At 51.1% G+C, this 23,716-nt stretch overlaps 1 protein-coding gene across 2 annotated transcripts in view; it reads right to left on the minus strand.

The window, feature by feature from the left end:
* Celsr1 (cadherin EGF LAG seven-pass G-type receptor 1) overlaps positions 1-23,716 on the minus strand; it is a 143,168-nt gene that overhangs the window by 71,903 nt on the left and 47,549 nt on the right. For both annotated transcript variants that reach the window (XM_074084709.1, XM_020184602.2), the window contains exon 2: positions 15,116-15,754. In XM_074084709.1, coding sequence (XP_073940810.1) covers positions 15,116-15,754 — 639 coding nt within the window. The remainder of the gene's footprint in view (positions 1-15,115; positions 15,755-23,716) is intronic.

Genomic DNA, 23,716 nt, shown 5'->3' on the forward strand with positions numbered 1-23,716 from the left:
CCAATAAACACTGCTATATATAAACGTCCATGTTTTCAGACTCTCTAGAGACATTCCCTAAACAGTGCTGGGTCAGAGGTAGGCATAATGACGCTTTGGTGGACATGTGTGAGATGCCATCTTGAAAGGGTTGCACACACCTTCACTCCTGACAGCAATGAGGACAGCCCTAGAGGGAGGGAGCAGGTCTCTGGGGCACCATGCTCAGAACAGGTGAACACCTGGGGTCAGAACCAAGGGACTGGACTGGATTCCACAAGAGTGGGCCGCTATAAAGCAGGTTCAGCTTTCTGGACTAACTTGCCTGCTTCCTTTCTCACCATGTGACCGCTCACTCTCATATGTGCTCCCCACAACAGACACTGTCACACAGCCAGGGCTACACAGACGGGGCCATCCAACCATGGACTTTCAGCCTCCAGAGCTCTGAGCTATTAAATCTCCTTTCCTTACAAAGCATGTAATCTTGGGTATTTTGTAACAGTAACACAAAATGGAGTAAGTCAGATGCTGCCTTAATCTGCCTAGGCAGATCCCAGGCCCCGCAACTTAACAGATACTTCTTTCTCACAGGCTGGAGGCTTGAAGTCCAAGATCAAGGTGCCGGCTACTTCCGTTCCTGGTAAGGACTTGTTGGATTTGGAGACCTAAGGCAGATGAGTGAGCATCCCATCCCCCATGGAGAGCACTGTGATTCCTGCATCCTGAGAAGGACTTGTAAACCTGCATTCCTGCACCCTGAGGTGCAGATCTGCCACAGGGCTGATGAGCAAAATGCTCTCAAGATTTCCCCTCCCCCAACAAGGGGCAAAACAAACCAGTTCACCTAAGAAAGCCCACAAATCCACGCCAATGAAAAGAGCCCACCTCACCCTCACCCAAACCCAGAGTTAAAAGTCCGTAAAAAACCTAGCCTTCACCTGAGCAGCGAGCTACCACTTTCTGGGTCCCGCTGCACTGCTCTAGCCGTAGCCTTTCCTTTCTCTCTAATAAACCCTACTTCATACACCAGCCTTGGCTCACAAGTCAATCGGCTGCCTCACGAGCCAGTTCTCTGGCCTGTGAAGGCAAGGACCCTCGACACTGGCCAGAAACACTTTACACTGGCACATAACAGACTCTCTGCCTGGCTTGTAGATAGCAACCTGTCCCTGAGTCCTCACATCGCAGAGAGAGAGAGAGAGAGAGAGAGAGAGAGAGAGCTGCATCTTTGCTCATAAGGACACTAATCACGTCACAAGGCCCCCACTCTCAGGACCTCATTTAATTTCTTCCTGACAAATAAAGCCACGCTGGAATTAGGATTTCAACATAGAATTTGGGTGAGACACAAGCACTCACTCTACAGCAGGCACATATGAGAAGGTACAAGGACTGGATAGCAACCACGAACATCACTGTCACCTTCTACAAGTACGGACCCACATCCCTCTAGCACTGAGGTCTGGGGTGCTGGCTGATGGCTCACAGCTGAGATGCCGCCCCCCCCCCGCCCCCACCAATGTCTCTCAGCCCAAGAACCTGGCTCACACAAGCTGCCAGTGTCCTTGCTGTGGCAGCCCACACCAAAAGATTAAGAACCACATTCTGGGTTCTTAATCTCTACAGTGGTTGTTTGTCCTGGAATTGTCATTGTGTCACATTGTGGCCTCTGCAAACACAGTGCTCCAGACACTGCTAGGTCATTTCATGATGGTGGCACCTCCCTGAGGTGACTTCCCAGCTAAGGCTCCTATGCCGCTCCCCGAAGCCCGGCTTTGCTAAGCCTGCCACACTTCCCAGTTCCTCTCAAGACTTCCCTATCATCTCCCTGAGTCACACCATGTTGGCTGTGACCTCCAACCTTCATCTCACACCCAGGCGTCCCCTCCTGAGTGCTGTAACTGTCCACAGCCTCACAAATCTGCCTCTTGGGCTGGGATACCAGAGACAGCCTCTCAGAACACCAGTCTCTGTGTGTCTTGGTCCCCCACTGCTCCACAAAGACCGTGTCCTACTGTGCGTCTGGCCCTCGGGCACAGGCACAGCCCTGTCCATACCACACTCGCCTCCCTGCACCAGCCTCACCATCTTCTCCACCCAGGGTGCTTGGGTATCCCAGGGGGCCTAATCAATCATTAGTGATGAGGACCAACAATGGCCACCCTCTGTCCCCTCTTCATGCCTGTCCTTGTGTGGGGCACATCCCATCAAGAAACTTCATTACGTCCCAAGTAGGTCCGGGGTGCCAGGGCACAGGATCCGGGATCTGGCCCACATCCCCTGCTGTGTGGTCCTTGTTACCACCACCTCCCCCCGTCCCGATTCTGTGGGAGCAGTCTGTACTGGGACCAAGTCTGAAAACGTCCAACACACAGAGGGCGCCTCGTGTGCATAGGGCGCTGGACGGGTGCCCGCGGGGAGGGGGCGTCTGAGGAAGGTCCGGTGTGCAGAGGCACTGGCAAATGCCTGCAGGATGAAGTCATAAAATGCCAGGATTTCCTCAGTTCCAAGGCAATGATTAATGCTTGTACTTAATCCACGAAGTTACAAAATCTATATAACTCAAATATTGGATTCGAAGGGCATGGGAACATGTGGGTGCAGTGAAGAACTGATTTTACAGTTAAATACACCGTTTGATAAAAGGCAGCACAAACTGCCTGGGAGCATTGGGTTTTAAGGAACCAAGCCAGCCTGGGACAGGGCCTCATTGCTGGTTCTGGTACCTTCCTTCAGGATAACTCCAGGTCCCATGGGCTACTCTGCAGGGCCTGGCTCCATGTCCACGGGTAAGAACACTGGCCACACAGCCACTGCAGCTCACTTGTGTAAATGGCAGTGTAATCCACTAGTGTCATTCCTTATACCACCTTCTGGGCAGCAGGGAGCTGCCCCCTGCTTGGCCAGCAGCCCATCGCCCCCATAGCCAACTTGGAGCTACCAACCCTACAACGAAGAACAGAATGTGGACTTGAGAAGAGAGATGTTTTGACAGTTTCTAATTCTGCAAATGACTCAAGGTAAATAATTTGGTTTGAATTCAGTGAAGATGATGTCTTTTTCACACAGCTGTTAGAAAGAGGCAGGTTCTTATTTATTTATTTATTAATTTTTTTGAGACAGGGTCTTACTATGCAGTCCAGGCTGGCCTCAAATTGTCCTTTCTTCTGCCTCAACCTTCCAAATGCTGGGATTTTTTATAGTTATATTTATTTTAATGAAATGTTCTCAGTGCTATTTTCCATCGAGAATTTTTGTTGTTGTTGTTTTAAGGCATAGTCTCACTATGCAGCCTAGGCTGGCCTTAAACTCACTATGTAGCTAAGGCTGGCATTGAACTTGTGCTACTCCTGCCTCAGTTTCCTAAATGCTAGATTACAAGAGTGTACCACCAGGCCTGGTGCCTCTCAAGATTTGAATTTATTTCTCCTTTTCCAGTTCTCATTCAAAATAAGTTTGGTGTTCATTCAGTTTATTCCCTGGTATTGTGCTTGGAGTCAAATGCTGGCTGAGTCCTTCTCAACCCTGGGAAAATGTCTCCCACTGCCTGCTTGCACAATTACAGCTCCACCCATGCCAAGGATAAAGTTCACCTGGGCAACCTGATCACTGAACTCAATAATGCATGGAGTGTTCCCAGCTCCTGCACACTAGGGACACGGGCTGGAGCCTCCTGGTGATAGCTACAGAGGCAAAACCCAAACACAAGGGTAAAGAAGGGCTCCACAGAAAACCATTCTTAACTGCCACACAAAAGCTTCAGGAGCCAAGGCCCAGCCAGCCCATGGCTTTGGGCATGTCTCTGTCACTGGGCACCTGCCCCCTCCCCAGGCATGGGGTGAGGAGTGGGGACACAATATCCTGTCTGCCCAGAGACTTCAGCTGGCATTGCCAGAGCCATCAACTCTCAGCCTGAGCAATGTCAGGGCCCCTGGAAAAAAAAACCAACCTCACAGAGCTTAAGCAAATGGCTCGCCTGCCACTCTTAGGGGACAGGGGATGGTGTACACCTGGTCAGGATCATAAACAAGGAAATGAGTGGCCAGGTGGCCTTGGCCTCAGTATGTATGCACTGCCAAGGCAGAGGGCACAGGCCCAGGGAAGCCAGAAGGTGGAGGTGAGGGGGAGGATAGGGCAGGTATGGTAGAGAAGGAGAAGAGCCCAAACTGGGGAGATGCTGGTGTGAGCCCCCCGTTCCATGAGCCCAGGACTGCCCCAGAGCAGGGGCAGAGCAAAGATGCAGAGGGTCTGGGGCCCAGTCAAAGAGGGGCACAGCCTCCCCGTACTCTTAGGACAGTGAGGAGGGCGGGATGCACCTGGGAGAGAAAGGGTGGGGAAAGGTTTGCTTACTTAAGTTTTTAAGTAAATAAAAGACAATTTCCTTCTAGTCTAAAAAATAGCTCAGGGCTTTGAACTAGAAAAACTAGAATTTCCAAAGGCAGACAGAGTAAAACATGGACACAAGGCACAAAGGGCGCTTGAAGCCTGATGTTTGGGCAGAATGAGGGAGCAGCATGGAAGGCAGAGAACTCAGGACAGGTGGAGAGACCTGGGAACGCAAACACAGGACCATTTCAAAGTCAGGTCTTAAACACAAGCACACAAAACCGTAGCTACCCCAGGGCTCAGTCCTAACACAAAAGGAGCAGACACATGACCCGTAGTGCAGATCAAGGCAGAAGCCCACTACCACGGAAACACAAAGGGCTATAAAAGGGGAGGGTATGCCAGAAATGATTAAGTACCGTGGATATTTGCTCATCCTCCCAAGCGCCACCCATCCACTCATTCATCCATATACTCACCCACCCATTCACCACCCACTCACCACCCACCTGCCCACTCACTCATCCACCTACCCTTCACTCCACCCATCCATCCTTCCATTCCTCATCCACCCACCCACCCATTCAACCACTCATTCATCTACCATCCTTTCCACGCATCCTCCATCCCTCAAATCATCCATCCACCTACCCACCTTACCATCTCTCTTTCCATCAATCCACTCATCAATCATCCAACCCCCCACCCAGTAAACTGCCTGGCGTGGGCCATTTTTAGGCACTGGGATTACAAGAATGAACAAAACCCGCACTAGTTGCCCTACAGAGCTCCCATCTGGGTTAAAAATGTCAAATATTCAGGAAAACTGAAACCATTTGCCAAGCGTCTTAGAGCAGATGGGAAAAGCGAAGGGAGAAGCAGGGAAGGGGTGTGAGGGCTGAGGTACAGGGGAGAGGATGCCAGGCTGGGGGTCAGGCAGGACAGCCCATCAAGACCCTAGAGGTGAGGCACAGCTGAGGATGCATCTGGATGGGGGCCCCTGCCTGCCCTACAGATTCCAAGCAGACCTGAGAAAGAACTCCAGCCCCCCAACCCACACACCTGTGTACACACACACACACACACACAAGGGCAACAGTTCTCAACACAGAGCAAACAGAGGCAAAGCCCCAGCCTTTTCCTGATCTGCCACACAGCAGCAACACACAGCATAGCCTCGCCTCACATGGAGGGTGCACACGAAGCCCTGAGAGGCTGTCATCTGGCCACAGTCACACCGAGCAGTACGCTGTACTATGGCACATGACCCCAGAATTGAAGCAAGGCTGGCAGAAACCTCAGCTGCTGAATCTTTGGTCCAGTGTCAGAACTACAAAAAGGGACAGGTTGATATGGACACTGAAGGACAGACAGAGCAGAGTCCCATGCCACTCAGACAGACGCCCTCTGCTTCTGGTTATCACCAGAGCTCTGGGAGCTGAACAAACGCCAAGGTCACCATGACAGCAGCCTCATCTCCAGCAAGTCACTGTCACTGCTGGTCAACTTCCCTTTAACACAGGTCTCCACGCCTGGTTGCACAGATGACTAAGTGAAGGCTCAGAAAGGGTAATATCTTGTCCTAGGTCACACAGCTGCAAGAGTGGGGCAGGAAATCTCTATCTGCCTCAGTGTCTGCACAGAGCCTGAAGCATGGGTCCAGACAGCAGCAGTATCAATGCCCCCAAATGAATGGTAGGGGGAGGACACAGGGAGATTATAGTAGGGGGGGCTTCAGCTCCCCTCCAAACAAAACCCCAAAGCTCCACTACCAGTACAGAGGTTTGCTAGGCAAGGAGCCACCCAATGCCTCAATTTCCCTGATTGTAAATTCAGCCCTGAAGGCAGGGATTCTTGTCTCTGCCCAGAAGTTATCCCACACCTGGGGTCAGGTGAAATGTGCTCACTCTGCACCTACTCAGGGTTGCCTTCGTGATCACACCCCCACTAGGACTCTCTGACTGCTGTCCAGTGCCCTTTCCTCTTCCCCACTCTCCAGACCTCCAGGTTTCTGTTTCTCATCACCTCCCATCCCCCTGGCCACCTCCCCTCCAAACCCCCTAGGAGTTTCCAGCTTTGTTTGACTTTCTCACCTCCAGGTGACTGAACACCTGAGTCTCTTCTCTAAACCACACCCACAGGCAGCCCAGCGCCTCCCCACCTGGCCAGGCTACCAGGAAGGCCTCATCAGAAGACCAAACACTTCACCGCCCTCCCCACTGTCCCCTGCTCTGTGTGTAGGGAGCTGGAAGTCGCCCCGACTCCCCAGGCCAGAAGAGGCCAAAGCGCTGGGGCTTGTCCAGAGTCAGCCTCCTCAGGGTGACTTCATTGTCTTTGAAGCAAATTCCCAGAACTCCAGACACACCCATTTAAAAACTATAAATAAAAAATGCATTCCAACGGCAAAATGCCAGATCCCTCACCCCCCTCTGCTGTGCCTCAGAGGAGCCACCTGCAAGGCTGAGAGGTGGAGCTAAGGGGCTGTGAGTGAGTGTTTCAAGTCCCTTCAGCTAAGCAAAGCCAAGGTTCAGCCTGGAATGACACTGAGGGACAAAGTTCCCAGAAAAGGGCAATGCCCCTACTTCCCTCTGTTTGCCCCCTTGCTGTGGAGTGGAAAGACCAGAAAATAACCCACCCTACAGTAAGCCCAAGGGCGGTCCCCAAAAGACATGTCTGCTCCCCAATTTCTAAAGCCTGGAAATGTCACCGTGCACAGCAAAAGGTGATTAAGAGCTTGGGCTAAGACGATCCTACTATCCAGGTGCAGCCACGTGAAATCTACTTTTCTAGATTTAAATGAACTTTTTTAACACAATCCCTAACGGTTATTATCAGACAGGATGCTAACTAGAAAACCACCAGTAGAACACACTGTACACAGAGAGAGAAGGGCTGGAGACAGAGGAGGAAAAGAGGGGAGGAGGGAGAGAAAGTGAGGGAGGGGAAGGAGAGAGAAACAAACACCTTTGTTCCTGTGAGTGGACTCTGGCTGGAAGTGTGAAATATGCAGGGGAGGGGAGGGCAGGACCTTCAGAGACAGAAGTCCCCCTGCCCAAGGCCAGGCCTGCACTTACTCATTCCAACAACAGCATTTGCTGAGTGCTAAGTGGGTGCCAGGTGCTGTGGAGGTTAGAGGTTGTGGTTTCCACCTTAGCCCCGCAGCCTGAGAACAGGGTTTTATGTTGCCAAAAGCACTTTGTAGATGGGGCTACACTGGGGACAGGATAAGGGGAGGCCACCCTGGACTCCTGGGTTGGTCCAAGGCCAGCATGGGGTCCTGCATGAGGGAGGTGGGAGTCAGAGTCAGGGAGGTATGGGGTGACGATGTGGGGAAGCGGCCTTGCACAGAGGTCAATGGCTCCAGAGGCCTGAAGACCAGGATCCCCCCCTGGTGCCTCTGAAGGAAGCAGCCCACCAGAGCTCTGCTCTTATGGCTTGTGCCCCCAGAGCTACAGGTTGAGCTCCTCCTCGGTGGACATCTGTAGCAATGGCCACAGGAAGGTGGCTCGGGTGAGGAGGTGAGACCTTAACTTCATGAAGCCAGAGCTCTGAGCTTCAGCCACCTGGCGATGGCAACACCCCCTCTGTGGAGGGAGGCCCAGCCAGGACTCACTGAGCAGCCATTCTCCCAGACAGCACCAACTGTGCTGTCCACAGTGAGGCTGTGCCTGTGGCTTGTGCTCTGGTCACCCGGCTAACTGTGGCAGACACTTAGCTGTAAACTCTCTCTTTTTTTTTTTTTTTTTGTAGTGGTGGTAGTGGTACTAGGGTTTGAACTTAGGGCTTCCCGCTTGGCTAGGCAGGCACTGTACCACTTGGGCCACTCTGTTAGCTCTTTTTTGTGATGCGTTTTTTCGAGATAGGATCTCAAGAACTATTTGCCCAGGCTGGCCTTGATCCTCAATCCTCCTAATCTCTGCCTCCTGAGTAGTGATGACTACAGGAGTGAGCCACAGGTGCCAGCTTTGCTGTAAATTCTTTCTCTGACCACCATTACCAGCCACCCCACCTGAAGGTAGCTGGTGGCCCTAGGAACTCTCCTGCCCTTGATTTAGCCCCAGCCAGGGAACAAGGAACGTTTGGCGTACGGAAGTCAAAAAGAGGCAAGACGGACCCTCTCCTGGAGCCTTCAGAGGAGCACAATGGTGCCCACACCTCGAACTTGACCCCTGACCTCCAAAACTATGAAATAACACATCCTAGTTATCTTAAGCCACCCCGTTTGTGGTCTAGGTTGAGTAGCCCTTATCCAAAATGCGTGGGCCCAACCAAGCATTTGGTGTTTTGGATTCTGGAATGTTTGCATATGTAACGAGATCTTGTGGACAGAACCCGAGGCTAAACACAAACACTTACGTGTTGTGTACACCTTTCACATAGCCCGCAGGTCATCTTGTACAGTATTTTTAGCACACCTCTGTTTTCACTGTGACCTGTCACACGAGGTCAGGTGTGGAATTCTCCACTCGTGGCATTATTATATCAGTGCCCAAAAGGTTTTGGATTTTGAAGCATTTTGGATTTCAGAATTTGGACGAGGGATGCTCAACCTGAATTCTGTTAAAGCAGTCACAGGAAACTAACAGAAACCTCAAGCAGGATGAGGGGGCAGCCTAAGGCCCAGCCAGGCCCCCGATGGCTGGGCCACTGTGCCTGACACCTGGTGCTGGAGGGAGACAGGAGCTACGTGGCTAAATTTACTTACTCCTCAATCCGTCAGGTGATTTAGTAGAAAACAAGGTCACCCAGAAGTGCAGCCACACTTTGTAGTAACATGCTAGAGAAATGCTGGTTATCACAACCTGGACTCCGCAGAAAGAGCCAAACGTAAAGGGTAGAAAGGTGCCAGGGAGAAAAAGCTGTGAAGTAATCCTGAATATCCGCAAAGTATGTTTTCCTCGGAAAGGATTCTATTGCTGCTTTACTTGAGATTTTAATTACAGGCTGTGTAATGATTTTCACCTTAAATGTTAAGTAACTCTTGGGTTTATGGACTAAATTCAACTTTCCTTGGAACACGTGGAAGTCACGCTACAATCCTGTGGGCTGTGGGAGCCCTGGCAGTGGGCGTCTCACCCTGTCCTCGGTCTCTGTGTGCTTGAATGTCACCGCCCAGGACATGGCCCAGATCAGAAGGAAGGAGCGAGACAAGGCACTTTCACCCTCCCACAAAAGTGCAGGCCTGCCGGATTGGGGGTCACTTAGTGCTCTAGTGTGCCCATGGGGACAGAGACACTACCACTCTGTTCTAGACAGTACCTAGAGTTTGACTGACATCTGTGTTCACAACAGGACCAGAATTTCTTCTAATCACCATACCAGGTGATTAGATTTTTTTTTTACATTAAACATTTTTCTGGCAAAATGATGTCCTCAGCCTCAGGAGGCTCCTGAGCGGGATAGGTAGAGCCTGTTGGCCTGGGGAAGCCCTTATATGGTACAATGGGTCCCACCCTAGCAAGCTGGTGCAAAGGTCAAGGTCAATACCACTGCAGGGGGTGGGGCAAGCACTGACCTGCACAGGAGCGCCAACGCTCCAAGTCCAGCAAGGTGTATGTGCCAAAGCCCAGGGCCAGCCGGGGACTCTGTGCTTAGTATCCATGAGGACCCCTTGGCAAGATTGGCTGGCATGTGTTCTGAAGGTAGACAAATGGCTCAGGAGTTCTAAATGCAGAGGTCAAGAATAAACTCAGCCCTAACAAAGAAGACTCAGCCTGCGAGCGCTCCAAGGAGGGGCACCCAGGGCCACCTGTACCCAGCCAGAGCAAAGGACAGGACAGTGGCTGGTCCTCCCCTCCTGGATCCAAGTGCAGCTGAGCTGGGCTTGTGGGAACCCCACCCTCCTTGTGATATCAGAGCTGCCGCTCACTCAGGAATGTACCTAAGGGGAGACGCTAGTCTGTGATGATAAATCACCTGCTCCCAGGTCTCTCTGGGAGAGAGGAGATAAGGGAAAGCCTCCGCAGGGACGCCAGAGAGCCTGGAGCTCAGCATTGCAGCTCAGGCCTGGAGCCTGGCCGACCACACTCAAGAAGAAAGGCACCTGGGACACAGGCAGGGGTCCTGCTCCTTCCAGCTCAGAATCACAAGTAGTCAAGGTATCACTCTGACCAAAATACAGGACAAATGGTAGACCCAATGACATCTTCTGGCGGCATGGGGAATGGGTAGCTCTCCCTTACCCAGTCTCCTCTGAACATAGTACCTACCAGGTGCTCACGCCATGCTGGCTATGCACACATGGAGGCAGATGAAAGACTCTGGTGTTTACCCTCATGGAGCATCCAGTACAGAGGGGAGAGAGGCCACCAATGTCAAAGGGAGAAGAATGGGGACAGAGGGACATTCAGGGAAGACCTGGGCAAAAGCACACTCAAGGCGCAAGGGCCTGAGGTGAGAGAAGCCAGCGCAACCTGAGTGTGGAGAGCAAGGGACATTCAGACCAGAATGAGATTGGACCTTTAGCACCACAGCCTCTGAAATGGACAACTGGACTTTACACAAGAGCACCAGGTACCCTGGGAAGGCCGTGCATAACCTGGAAGGGACCCAGTGCACAGTGTAATAGGACATTCTAGGTGCCACAAGGATGGCAGGAAGAAGGTTGCAGGGAGAGCAGTGAGGAGGGTGTGGAGAGAGGAAAATGGGCTGGGGGACAGAAGGTTAAGCAGAGGGGTCAGCACAAGTGTGCTGCAATGAGGGGAGACGTGAAGGGTGTATGCAGATTTGGTGCTGGAGATGCCTGCGGAACACCCAGGTAAACACATGGAGGACAGGCAGACACAGGAGGCAGGAGTTACACCTCCCTGGGATAGCACGGAAAGCTGATCCATCAGGCTGAGGAACAAGTCCTGGGTCGGACCCCAGCTCTACCCACCTGTGCACCTGGTGTTGGTAAAGCTGGGGTGAGAGTGGTCCCACCTTGTGGGTTATCACAGACATGTGGAAAAGGCTTAGAGCACAGCCAGGCAAGCCATGCCTTTGATAACTTTCAGTCACACTTTAGGAAGGACTCAGTGATGATAAGCACTTGGTTGGGGGGAGGATGTACCAGAAGCAGGACAAGGACTCAAACCCAATCCTGAGGCTCACTTATTTACCTTGGGGTAACGAGGGCGAGTTCCCAGCAGGGAGGGAGCAGCTTCCCCCAAACCCATGATGCCTATCCATCATGATGGCTGAACAGCATGTGAAACCAGGCCCAGGGCCAGGACCCCCCAACATCTGACAACCATCACACTTCACCTTTACTCCTGCACAGAGAGGGTACTTTTTACAAAATGCTGTTAAATGAGTGAAACAAGAGAAGGAGCAGGTAACCAGGGAAATCTAGTCATTCTCCCTAAAGGAGTTCACAGGCATACAAGCTTGCTCTGAAGCCAGGACCCTGGGTTCAAAAGCCATCCTCACACAGCCTTGGGCAGTAGGACTCAGCCTTGGCACCACAGACATGCTGGGCCAAACCACTCTTTGTCATGGGGCTGTCTTGTGCAATGTCGGGTGCTGGCCAGCATCCCTGGCCTCCTCCCACTGACACCTCATCCTCAGCTGTGACAACCGAAAATGTCTTCGTTATCAATGATATTGTCCAATGGCCCCAGAGAGGCTAAACGCCATCAGACAAAATGCTTTCAGGTTCTGTATGTCAGTTTCTCCATTCATAAAATGAGGTCATAGAGCAGACATAAGAATTATTTTTAAAAAATACATATAGAGTCATCTAGAACAGTAGCCAACATAACAAAGTGGCCAATAAACACTAGCAACAAGTCACTATTGACCTAGGGACAGGGCCACAAGGACAAGCGATTCCCAGCAGAGTGAGAGGTGCAATGAATGAACAAGGCACTGGGGAAGCTTCAAGAGTGGGAACCATCCGAGAAGGTAGGAAACCTTCCAGAACCATCCCGGGCGGGGAGAATGGATGGGGACGTGATGGAGAGAAGAATGGGAGGGGACATTTCAGACAGAGGGAGGCAGATGAAGAAGCCAGGAGACAGGAGAACACTGTGTCTGGATCCAGATGAGCTGAGCAGTTCAAGACCACGTCCTTAAGGAATCTAACAAAAACAAAAGCCTCAGTGTTTACAGAACCAAACACCAAGGGGCTGAGAATGGAAGGAAACAAGCGAGTTTGCCACTTGGTTGTTTTGGAACATTTCTGGGGTTGAGAAATTAAGAGAGCATTCAATATACATCCACAATGCCCACGCCTTCGGTCTCTGTCTCTGTTCCTTTTGGAGTTGGGAGAGTTGCTGACCCCAGCCAAGGTCCCAACACAGAGCTGTATTTGCAGGGATCCTACTGTGAGGGGCCAACAGCTCTCTTTCCCTTGCAAAGACACTGGGCCCGAAGGTCAGGATGGCTACAGAAACACAAGGGAGATGTCAGTATTTCTTCCAGCATCAAATTTGGTAAGCTTTTCCTGAAATCAATTGATGCCTTCCTTCTACCGGCTCCTGTCCTGAGATACAGGAAGCCAAGGACTCCCAGTGCCACTTGGGCCAGTTCCAACCCCACAGCAGTGAGGCCCACAGCTCACCTTACCAGGGAGCAAGAAATAAAAGACGCGTGACGACAGCTCTGCTTTCACCATGAATAAATGAGTGCAATTACCTCTGCGCAGAAAAGGAGCGCTTCAAAGCGAGGAAAGGGACAAGGGGAGGAAGAGGATCCAGGAGAAATAATCAGTCTTAATTAGTCTTATCTCAGGGAAGAAGTATGACGCTTTCAGTACCCAAAGAGATTCAAATTAGCCTCCTGCCAGTCACCATGTCTCAGTGGTTCTCATTGGTGATGACAGACAGATGTGGCCCGTCCCTGGTCATTGTCCTTCTAGCAATGACTCTCTGATGAAAATGAAATTTGAGAGCTTCAGAAGTCAGGTGACTTCACCCACAGGTCAACCCATCTTTGCAGGACCCATGGACCCTAGTGGCCTCGGCCTACCCCGCCCCAGCCTGAGTGTCTCCGGCAGGCCTGTTGTGGTGGCTCCTGGCTGACGCCCAGTCTCAAGTCTGTGTGAGATGCCTCCCTACTAATAGGTGGATGCTGAAGGGGTCCCCTTGATCAATGGAAGGGTGGAATACACAGATAACTGGATCATCTAGAAATGGGCAGGATGAGGTGTGACTGGGCACTGGCCTGACAGCAGCAGGCACTCAGCAGATGTTTGGAGCTGAATGAAGACTATACACTTGGTGACATCCTGGCTGATGTCATCCCTTTCTCATGACGGTGGACTTGGTTCTCCACCTGATGCAGCAGAGCCCATGGGGGCCATGTGACTGGGAGGGGTGTGGGAACAGGTGTTGGCTCATCAAGGTTACTTCCCCATGAGGAGGGGCCTGACTGTGACATCCCATCAGTCACCTCAAAAGAGGCAGAGGTACCAGTGCGAGACTGTGGAGTGGGAAAGGAAAAAGGGGTATCATGGTCCATGTCTGCAAGATGGCAAAGAACAGACTTCCCTAAAGCTCAGAGCTGCCATCACCTCAGGTTTGGCTGGCAGGTTGGGGGTCTCCTGCACCTCTGTCTTCCTTCCTGTTCACTGCCAAGCCCCGGCAAGCCAGGAATCCAGGATCAACATTCGGCGAGACAGGCGGAAGAGCTGTCCAGATCCTGCTGGCAGCCGGCCATAGGCTGACAGGGGTGCAGAGAACAGGGAGGGGCAACCGAGATGCCTCAATCCCTCCCCCCATGTTTCTAGAGTATAACCAAGTTGGGGTGTAGACGGCCAGCCCTGCAGCCCCTTGTCTCAAAGGCTGCCCAACCTCTCTGGGGTGGCTTTCCCTCCTCTTCTGACGCACCCACCCTTCCTCTCTCTTTGTGTTCCCCAACCAAGCCTATTCTCTCTTCCTGCTCAATAAATACCTGCTAATACCTCCAGCCCTTTATGGTGAGCTCAATAAACTGACGCTATGCTAGCCGAGACGCCCACACTAGTGGATAGTGATTCCTCAGGCATTTGTGCTAAACTCGTTAATCACGGACACAGTCGAGGGAAGGATCTCAAAGTCATCTCTGGTATAAATCAAGTCCCACCTAATCCTCAATGAGCTCTACAAAAAGACGCTGTTCACCATCTGGACTATTACAAACTGGTTTTTCAAACGGGCCATCACTGTATGCAACAGGCGATCAAAGACCAGAGCAAGCTTTGTGGTGGAGAACAGAGGACAAGCTTCTATACCACTCCTGGGCTGCTTTTGATTGTTAAAAAGACTTGATTGTTGGGTGTCTTTGGAGCAATTGATCTTCTGCAATAGTCAGAACATGTCAAGGTGAGACTATTCCAGAAGCGGGAAGATGAGTCATTTTGTACAGTGATAATGAGGCATGAAAACCACAGGCAACTTCTTTTAGGACCCAGGGATTAACGCTTAGGACTTCTACCCCAGTTGCACTGATCTGCTCAAACCAATTAAACCTGAAATCTGGAATAAAGCACTTTAACGTTAAAACCACTTAGAAACAACATAAAGTCTCTGTCATACATTTGGCTATCTTAAGTGGACCTCACACTGAGGTCTTCCCCTACTGTCCTCAGTCTCACAGGGACGATGAATGGGACTGAGACAGGCATGCCTACTGGCTAAGGAAACTGCACTTCCGAGGCCACCTCGATGTGCACCTTGCCAACACCGGGGCCCAGCACCTCTACCCTGACCTCATCTTCCAAGAACGAAGTGGACAGAGGAATTTGCAGGACACCCTCCCACGTACGAATCAGGGACATTTGTGTAAAATGTTGGTGAGCCCCGGCGACCTGCAGCCCAAGCCCACCCCTCAGGCCCTGGACACCTACCGGTGAAGTCCTCGAAGCACTCGCAGGTGTAGCCGCCCTCTCGGCTCCGGCAGCGGCCGTTGGTGCCACACGGGCTGGAGTAGCAGAGGTCGATCTCGGTCTCGCAGTAGTCCCCGGTGAAGCCGGGCGGGCAGCGGCAGCGCAGGCCGGTGATGGGGTGGATGGGCCGGAAGAGCACCGTGGTGGAGCTGATGAAGGGGGCCGAGCTGTCGAACCTGAGCACGGACACGCACTTCATGTAGTTCTCGCAGGGCTCCCGCAGGCAGATGTTGTCGTCGAAGGGCAGCACGCGCTGGGCGGAGATGGTGGTCAGCAGCGTCCGGTTCAGGTAGATCTGCTCCTGCAGGTCCTCGGATGGGAAGAACCTGCCCCGAGCGCCACCGGGGAGCAACGCTGAGAAGGTCACATTCAGGATATTGGACCTGACGTCGGTGTCGTTCTGGATGTTGAAGACGAAGATGTCATCCTTGGTGGTGGACAGCACTGTGGCCACCCCTTCCACGAAGAGGGACAGCAGTGGGGAGAGGAACTTCTCCTGGGACATGTTCTCCAGGCGGACGGTGATGCTATTTGTCAGCATGTCATCTGTGATGATGATGACACGCAGGGTGCAGAGAGCCGTGACACTGTGGATGCCATCTGCAGGACACAGGACAATGGGAGTCACTGAATGCCTGCCCCGGGAACAGGTTAGCAAAGGAGAGGTCAGCCTGGGAATCCTTGCTCCCCACTCCCCACCTGACCCCCTGCACTCCCAGCTCATCCTCCCACACTGCTACCCCCACACCCACTTCCTAAATCACGACTTCCACCTGCTCTTGCTTGTGACCTCACTGTCTCAAAACCACAGGGTGGCCCATGACCACCATGACCCAGTTCCTCACCACCCAGGACTCTGGGTTCACGTGTTTTGCTCCAGTCACATGAGGCCACAGCCCTAGCTTTACCTGCACGTCCCATCACAGCCACCGAGACTTCCCAGCCTAACCCAACCTTCCCTCTGCCCAACAGGAATCCTCCAGTTGTCCCCCACCCAGGTCAAACCCTGCAGTGTCCAGCAAGCCCACACTGGTGCTGCCAGGAACGGCCCCACCCAGCAGGCCTGCTTTCTCTCAGTCATATCCTATCCATTCACACATGCCCAATACAGGGACACTCAGTAAACACTGCTTTAAAAAGGTCCACAAGATGACACCCTCCACCAGTTCCACCACAGTGCTCTTCTTGGCCAGGACAAGGAAGCAAATTGTGAAGACAGGGACTACAAAGTCCACCACAACATCAGGTACAGCATCACAGGGCACAGATGTACAGGGCCTGGCCACCAGAGTCCTCAGGACAGCCACCCTGACAGTGGCTCCCTAACAGTGGCACTCCAAGCCAGATGGCCTTCACCTGCCTCCCAGGCCCCACTTCAGAGGTGAGAAACACTGCAAAGCTGGCATGCTTCTGGCCACAGCTCAGACTCAGTGACCCCTGTAGCACCGTGGATCTTCCCCCACCCATCCCCCTCACAGGGCTCTCTGCCTGTGATTCCGACCCCCACCTTAATTCTCAAGGGTGGGCACCCCTTGCCAGCAAAGACCTCTGGCCCCCCTCAGAGCCCTCAGTCCTGGTGGGACCCTGTCCAGGAAGCAGAAGCCAGGCTGGGCACTGGAGTGGCCAGACCCTCCCCCAGGTGTTTCTGGGAAGTGATGAGAAAGTCTGAAAGCCATAGAGAAGACACTGTCAGATGACAAATCCTGGAGGCCACCTTGTCAGTCATCTGTCCGCAGCATGTCCCTGACAAGGGGCAGCAGCCTGCAAGGAGCCCTTGAGAGAGGGAGTGAAGTGCAGCCCTTCCAGGCCTCTTCTCAGGCTCCTGGAGCCACAGCCATTTCTGGGAAGACCATGAGTCACACAACTTGTCCATACAATGAAGAAATATCACCACCTGACAGTCACAAGGCACCAGGTACTCTGATTACCATAGCAAACCTGAAATTCCAGCGGAATCATCGCCATCCCATTTATGAGGTGGGGAAAACTGAGATGCAGAGAAGCCAAGAGTTCATGCCTGAGAACAAGCTGGGCTGGAGGAGATGCCAGCTTCCACCACAGTGGTGACAGCAGCCAGCCACTTGACATCCCAGCCCGGGACACAGTGCTACATGCACTATGCCATCCAGTCCTCAGGAGAACCTGGTGAGGCTGAATTTAGAAAGCATTAAGGCAGTCCTGACTCAGGATGGGGAGGATGACCCACCTCCAGCACAGACCGAGGCCCTCCAGAGGGCACCTGTGGACACCTGTGGCTCAGAACAAAGGGGCAGGACCAAGACGAGGATGAGGAAACACAAATACAAGGAAAGCATGGACAAGCAGAGGGCGGATGCAAGGATGGTTGATCTTCTCTCTCCCACCCACCCCCCTTCCCTAGCCCAGGGGCCATCCCACAGGACGTAGGAGGGGAGACATCTGATTTCCTAGCTCAGGCCCTAAGAGGATGGGAAGGTTCATGCCTCCTTCCTCATTGCACCCAGCTGCCATGCACACTGGTTCAGAGCCCCAGATCACCAAGGCCCAGACATGGTCCTATCAGGCTCCTGTGACTAGAGCCATCTCCAGAGACAGCCCAGACATCATGGAGCAGGGACAAGCCACAGAATGAAGCCAGCCTACACCATGGGCAAATAACAGTCAGTGTTGGAAGCTGCAGAGTTCTGGGCTGACTTGTTACACAGTGCCAGACAACCACGAAGATCTAAATAGAATAAGATATTGAACCTCATCACCCATCACATAAAATATTAGCATAGCCGGGCACCGGTGCTCACGCCTATAATCCTAACTATTCAGGAGGCAGAGATCAGGAGGATCGAGGTTTGAAGACAGCCTGGGCAAATAGTTCACAAGACCCTATCTCAAAAATCCCATCACAAAAAAAGGGCTGGGGGCAGCACAGCAACTAAGAGATAGCATAGATAAATGGGACCTCATAAAACTAAAAAGCTTCTGTTCATCAAAAGAAATGGTCTCTAAACTGAAGAGAACACCCACAGAGTGGGAGAAAATATTGGCCAACTATACATCAGACAAAGGACTGATAACCAGAATATATAGGGAACTTAAAAAACTAAATTCTCCCAAAACTAATGAACCAATAAAGAAATGGGCAAGTGAACTAAACAGAACTTTCCCAAAAGAAGAAATTCAAATGGCCAAAAAACACATGAAAAAATGCTCACCATCTCTAGCAATAAAGGAAATGCAAATTAAAACCACACTAAGATTCCACCTCACCCCTGTTAGAATAGCCATCATCAGCAACACCACCAACAACAGGTGTTGGCGAGGATGTGGGGAAAAAGGAACCCTCTTACACTGTTGGTGGGAATGTAAACTAGTACAACCACTCTGGAAAAAAATTTGGAGGCTACTTAAAAAGCTAAACATTGATCTACCATTTGATCCAGCAATACCACTCTTGGGGATATACCCAAAAGACTGTGACACAGGTTACTCCAGAGGCACCTGCACACCCATGTTTACTGCAGCACTATTCACAATAGCCAAGTTATGGAAACAGCCAAGATGCCCCACCACTGACGAATGGATCAAGAAAATGTGGTATCTATACACAATGGAATTTTATGCAGCCATGAAGAAGAACGAAATGTTATCATTCGCTGGTAAATGGATGGAATTGGAGAACATCATTCTGAGTGAGGTTAGCCTGGCCCAAAAGACCAAAAATCATATGTTCTCCCTCATATGTGGACATTAGATCAAGGGCAAACACAACAATGGGATTGGACTTTGAGCACATGATAAAAGTGAGAGCACACAAGGGAGGGGTGAGGATAGGTGAGACACCTAAAAAACTAGCTAGCATTTGTTGCCCTTAACGCAGAGAAACTAAAGCAGATACCTTAAAAGCAACTGAGGCCAATAGGAAAAGGGGACCAGGAACTAGAGAAAAGGTTAGATCAAAAAGAATTAACCTAGAAGGTAACACACATGCACAGGAAATTAATGAGTCAACTCCCTGTATAGCTATCCTTATCTCAACCAGCAAAAACCCTTGTTCCTTCCTATTATTGCTTATACTCTCTCTTCAACAAAATTAGAGATAAGGGCAAAATAGTTTCTGCTGGGTATTGAGGGGGTGGGGGGAGAGGGAGGGGGCGCAGTGGATGGTAAAGGAGGGGGTGGGGGCAGGGGGGAGAAATGACCCAAGCCTTGTATGCACATATGAATAATAAAACAATAAAAAAAAAAAGAATTAACCTAGAAGGTAACACCCACGCACAGGAAATCAATGTGAGTCAACTCCCTGTATAGCTATCCTTATCTCAACCAGCAAAAACCCTTGTTCCTTCCTATTATTGCTTATACTCTCTCTTCAACAAAATTAGAAATAAGGGCAAAATAGTTTCTGCTGGGTATCAAGGGGTTGGGGGGGAGAGGTAGGGGGTGGAGTGGGTGGTAAGGGAGGGGGTGGGGGCAGGGGGGAGAAATGACCCAAGCATTGTATGCACACATGAATAATAAAAAAATAAAAATTAAAAAACAAAAAACCCCTGTAAAACCAATATCTCACAGGCCTGTAACCAAAGATGAGCACAAAACAGAAACAGACTGCACAGGGAAATACAAGAAGGTGTTTTAAGACATTAAAAGAAAGGCTCTTTCTCTAAAAAAAAAAAAAAAAAAGGCCTGGGGGAGTGGCTCAAGGTGCAGGCTCTGAGTTCAAACCCCAGTACCACAAAAAAAAAAAAAAACAGGAAAAGAAGACATTAGCACAGACTCAGGCTCAGTATACCCTGTGGCAAAGCTTGGAACTAGAAGTGTTTTGAATTCTCGATTTTTTTAGGGGGTGGTTTGGAATATCTGCATGGACATAATGAGGCATCTTGGGGAAGAGAACCAAGTCTGAACATGAAATTCATTTGTGTCATATTCACCTTACACATACAGCCCAAAGGCAGATTGATATGATATTCTGGGTGTGCTGACTTCACACTGTCACGGGAGGTCAGGTGTGGGATTTTCCACTTCAGGGTCAATGTGGGAGCTCAAAAAGTCTTGGACTTTGGAGTGTTCTGGATTTCAGACCTTTGGGTTGGGGATGCTAAACTTCTGCATTTCCAGGGACAGAACTGTGTCCCCGAGTTCTTCTGTTGAAGTCCTGAGCCCCGGTGGTGTGTATCTGGAGAGGAGAGTCAGCTGAGGTCATGAGAGTGGGGCTTAGTGTTCTCCTAAGTGGACACGCTAGCAAGCAATCCCCACGGGAAGACACAGAGAGAAGGGGCTATTTGGAAACCAGAAGGGCACCTCCCAAGAAGAGCACCCTGACCTCAGACGTCAGCTCCAGAATGGTGAGAAAATGAGTATCTGTCATTTAAGCTGTCTAGTCTGTGGCATTTTGTTATGGCAGCCCAGCCAATGACATGTATTACCCTAACTCAGTTAAAATAAGTTGGCGGGATGACCTTGATCCCTCTGAGGCAGGATGGCGGTTCTGTTAAGGCTAAATGTCCTTTGTGGTGCCCAAGGAGGCTGAGTCTGTTCCTCCAAGCACAGTGGTCAGACCTGTTTGTGTCCCGACATTTCTCCAGGACCAACCTACCAGGATGGTGTGGCATGCAGCATAGTCACCTGTCACCAAGCCACCATGGAGCCTTGCTTGGACAAATTGTTACTGACCGTTCGTGGGAACACACTGCAGAAAGCTGCCAGGCCAGGCCCGTGGGCGCGCTTGGCTTTAACCTTTGCTGGGCTTTGTTAACACGGTGTGGGTTGTTGCCATGTCGTGGAAATGCTGACCTGTTTGACTTAACGCTTGAGGAAGTGACTGTACGCCTCTTTGCCTCTGCTCTGTACACTATTCAGCTCACAATAAAGAGGGGATAAGATGTGTCTGTCAGTAGATAAACGTAATCACATGGCTATTCTGAGAATTTAATTGTAGAGGAATTCTATCCAAGAAACTGTGAGACTGAGCTCGTATTCTGGTGAGTTAATGGGTTGGACTTAGTGCAACAAAAATTACATACGAGCTTTTTTTTGCCTTTTAATTTATCAAACTTAGTTTTATTGCTATCAATACATGATAATAATTTCATATTTGCCCTGGGAATAAAGGACACAAGGAAAGACTCATGAGTAAAGACTTTGCAGGAAACTGGACAGTGTTGAATTTTTGGAAACATCGCTCTGTTTAGTTGATACATGTTTAGCTGGTTACATGTCCTGGGGAAACTTTAAACACAGAGATGCCCACATCTCATTACACAGTGCAAATCCCAGGAAAAAGAGCTGGCAGAGTTTCTGAATTTTGAGAAGTTCTATTTAGGGAAGAGGTCTCCCTTGTAGGTGGATCAAAATTAAAGAGTCCAAACAGACTTCAGCCTCACCTGTGGTTTACTAGTCCTAAAATTATCTGTCCACAAATACAAAAAAAAATGTGTTCCCACTGTGCGAGCTGTTAGTGAGAAAATGTATTCTATGAAAAGGAAACGTTTTAAAAACATATAAAAAGATGTGTTCTGCTCTTTAAAAACCTAAACAAGTTAGCATGCCAAACCACATAGTAAATAACCTTAAGTTACCAATGTTCATAAATTACTTTTATAAGTAATTTATTTTGTAAAATAAATTACTTCTAAAAAAAGCACCTCTTGGAAACACCAAGCCTTCTGCCCAGAGGTCGCTCGGGTACCACCAGAGGGACCTTCACACTGTCCCCCTGCCCTCCAACCCCAGGGTCTGCTGCTGCCCATGCCTACCCCAACCTACGTCTTCCAAGCCCCGCTACCCCTTGTCCCCACACATGTAAGCTCAGCCCGTCTTCCAGGCTAAGTCCAGGGATACCACCTTAAGGAAGTATTCCAGGAGACTGCTCCCCCCACAGCCCCCCTAGGGCTATCTGCTTTCTACCTGTGCACCCCTAGCATCCAGCCCAAGGTGTGCCACACAGGAACACCTGGCACACACCTGTCTGGGGAAGGCATTTAGTTCCAGCTCCTAATCCTCCTTACTGGCACCACAGGACAAGCTCTGGAGGCCCTTGGCTTCTCAGTGGCATGGATGTCTTCCAGACCTTCCTGGCCTACGTGGACACCTGCCACTGTGTCAGAGCCATGGAGGCCATGCCTGGTCCTCGTGTTCTCCACCCTCACACCCCTTCCCTTCTGTCCATACGTGTCTTGAGGAAGCAGCAGCCCTGGCCCCAGCATCTCTGCAACCCGGGGGCAGCGGCCCCTCCTGTTGGCGCCTCTTGTGCTTGCTCTGTTCCCACCTGGGTTAGGTGATGCCTGGTGACAAATATGCTCTGGAGATCTGGCCAAACCCCCACCCCCACCAGCCACTCACTGCATCCTGCAGCTCACAAGAGAGAAGATGGGGAGGCAACCCGACTCACCTCCATGGAAGAAGGGAAAAGAAAACCCACACACAACGGAATAGTATTCAGCCTGGAAAAGGAAGGAAAGGCTGACACAGTGTGGAGGAACCTCGAGGACTTTGTGCTTGAGAGAAATAAACCAGTCATGGGACAAATCCTGTGTGGTGCCACTCACAGGGGATCCCAGAGGAGTCAGATCCACAGAAGAAAATGGACTGCGGGGGTGGGGCATGTGGCAGTGGGGAGCAAGGGCTTGGTGGGGGCAGCGCTGCAGTTTGGGGAGGTGGTGGGGAGGTTGCACAAGACACCAATGTCTTTGGTGCCATGAAAGGAGTTGTGTGTGTCTACCACAATTAACATTTTTAAAAAGAAGAAGAGCCTGATTATAACCCATAGGCAATGCCAAGCCACATGTGGGTCTGCCAGCCTCAGTTTCCCTCTATCTTCGTCCTCACACTGCAGCCACAGTGGTCATTCTGAAATGTGATCTCATCACCCCGTTCCCCCAGGGCTCCCTAATGACACCTAGAATAAAACCCATGACCGTCACCCCGACTTAGGGTCCTTCGTGATCTGCCTCCATCATAGTGACACCTCCGTGTCACCCCTCTTCCTACCCCAGGGCCTTTGCACACCTGGACTGCTGCCCTCCTGGTCAGTCAGTGGCTGCTTCCGTCACCCAGGCCTCGCTAACTGTCCCTCCCCGGAGGGCCTGTCCATGCAGAGCACACACACACACTCTCCCCACATCCCCACTTTCATTCCTACACAGGAGCAGCTGAGGGCTGACTGTATTTATTGTTTACACCTGTTTCTCCCCGAGAGTCTGTAAGGACAGAGAACCTGCAGGTGTCCCATCTACCACTGTCCCATCCTGAGCAGCCCCTGGCACGTGGAGGCTGCTGGACAGACATGTGGGAGGGAGCAGGGAGGGGTGACATCCCGCAGCTCCTCTACCCCAGCACAAGCTCTTTCTTTGGAGCTGTTTGACTTGTTTCTCTTTGTAAAGGCCCACTGCAATAATACAGGTGGGACAGGGTTTGCTTCCTGGCAGCAAGTGTAGGAAACACCCGTTAACCACACATGGATTTGTTTGTCCTGCCCAGAATGCAATGGGCACACTGATTTTCAGCTAAAGGCCAGGCCTTCTCGGGAGGCACTGGCCATCCTGGTCCAGGGATGGGGTGAGGGTTCCAGCACTCAGTCCTCCCACA

This window comes from Castor canadensis, chromosome 8 (genome assembly GCF_047511655.1).
Source record: "Castor canadensis chromosome 8, mCasCan1.hap1v2, whole genome shotgun sequence".
NCBI lineage: Eukaryota > Metazoa > Chordata > Mammalia > Rodentia > Castoridae > Castor > Castor canadensis.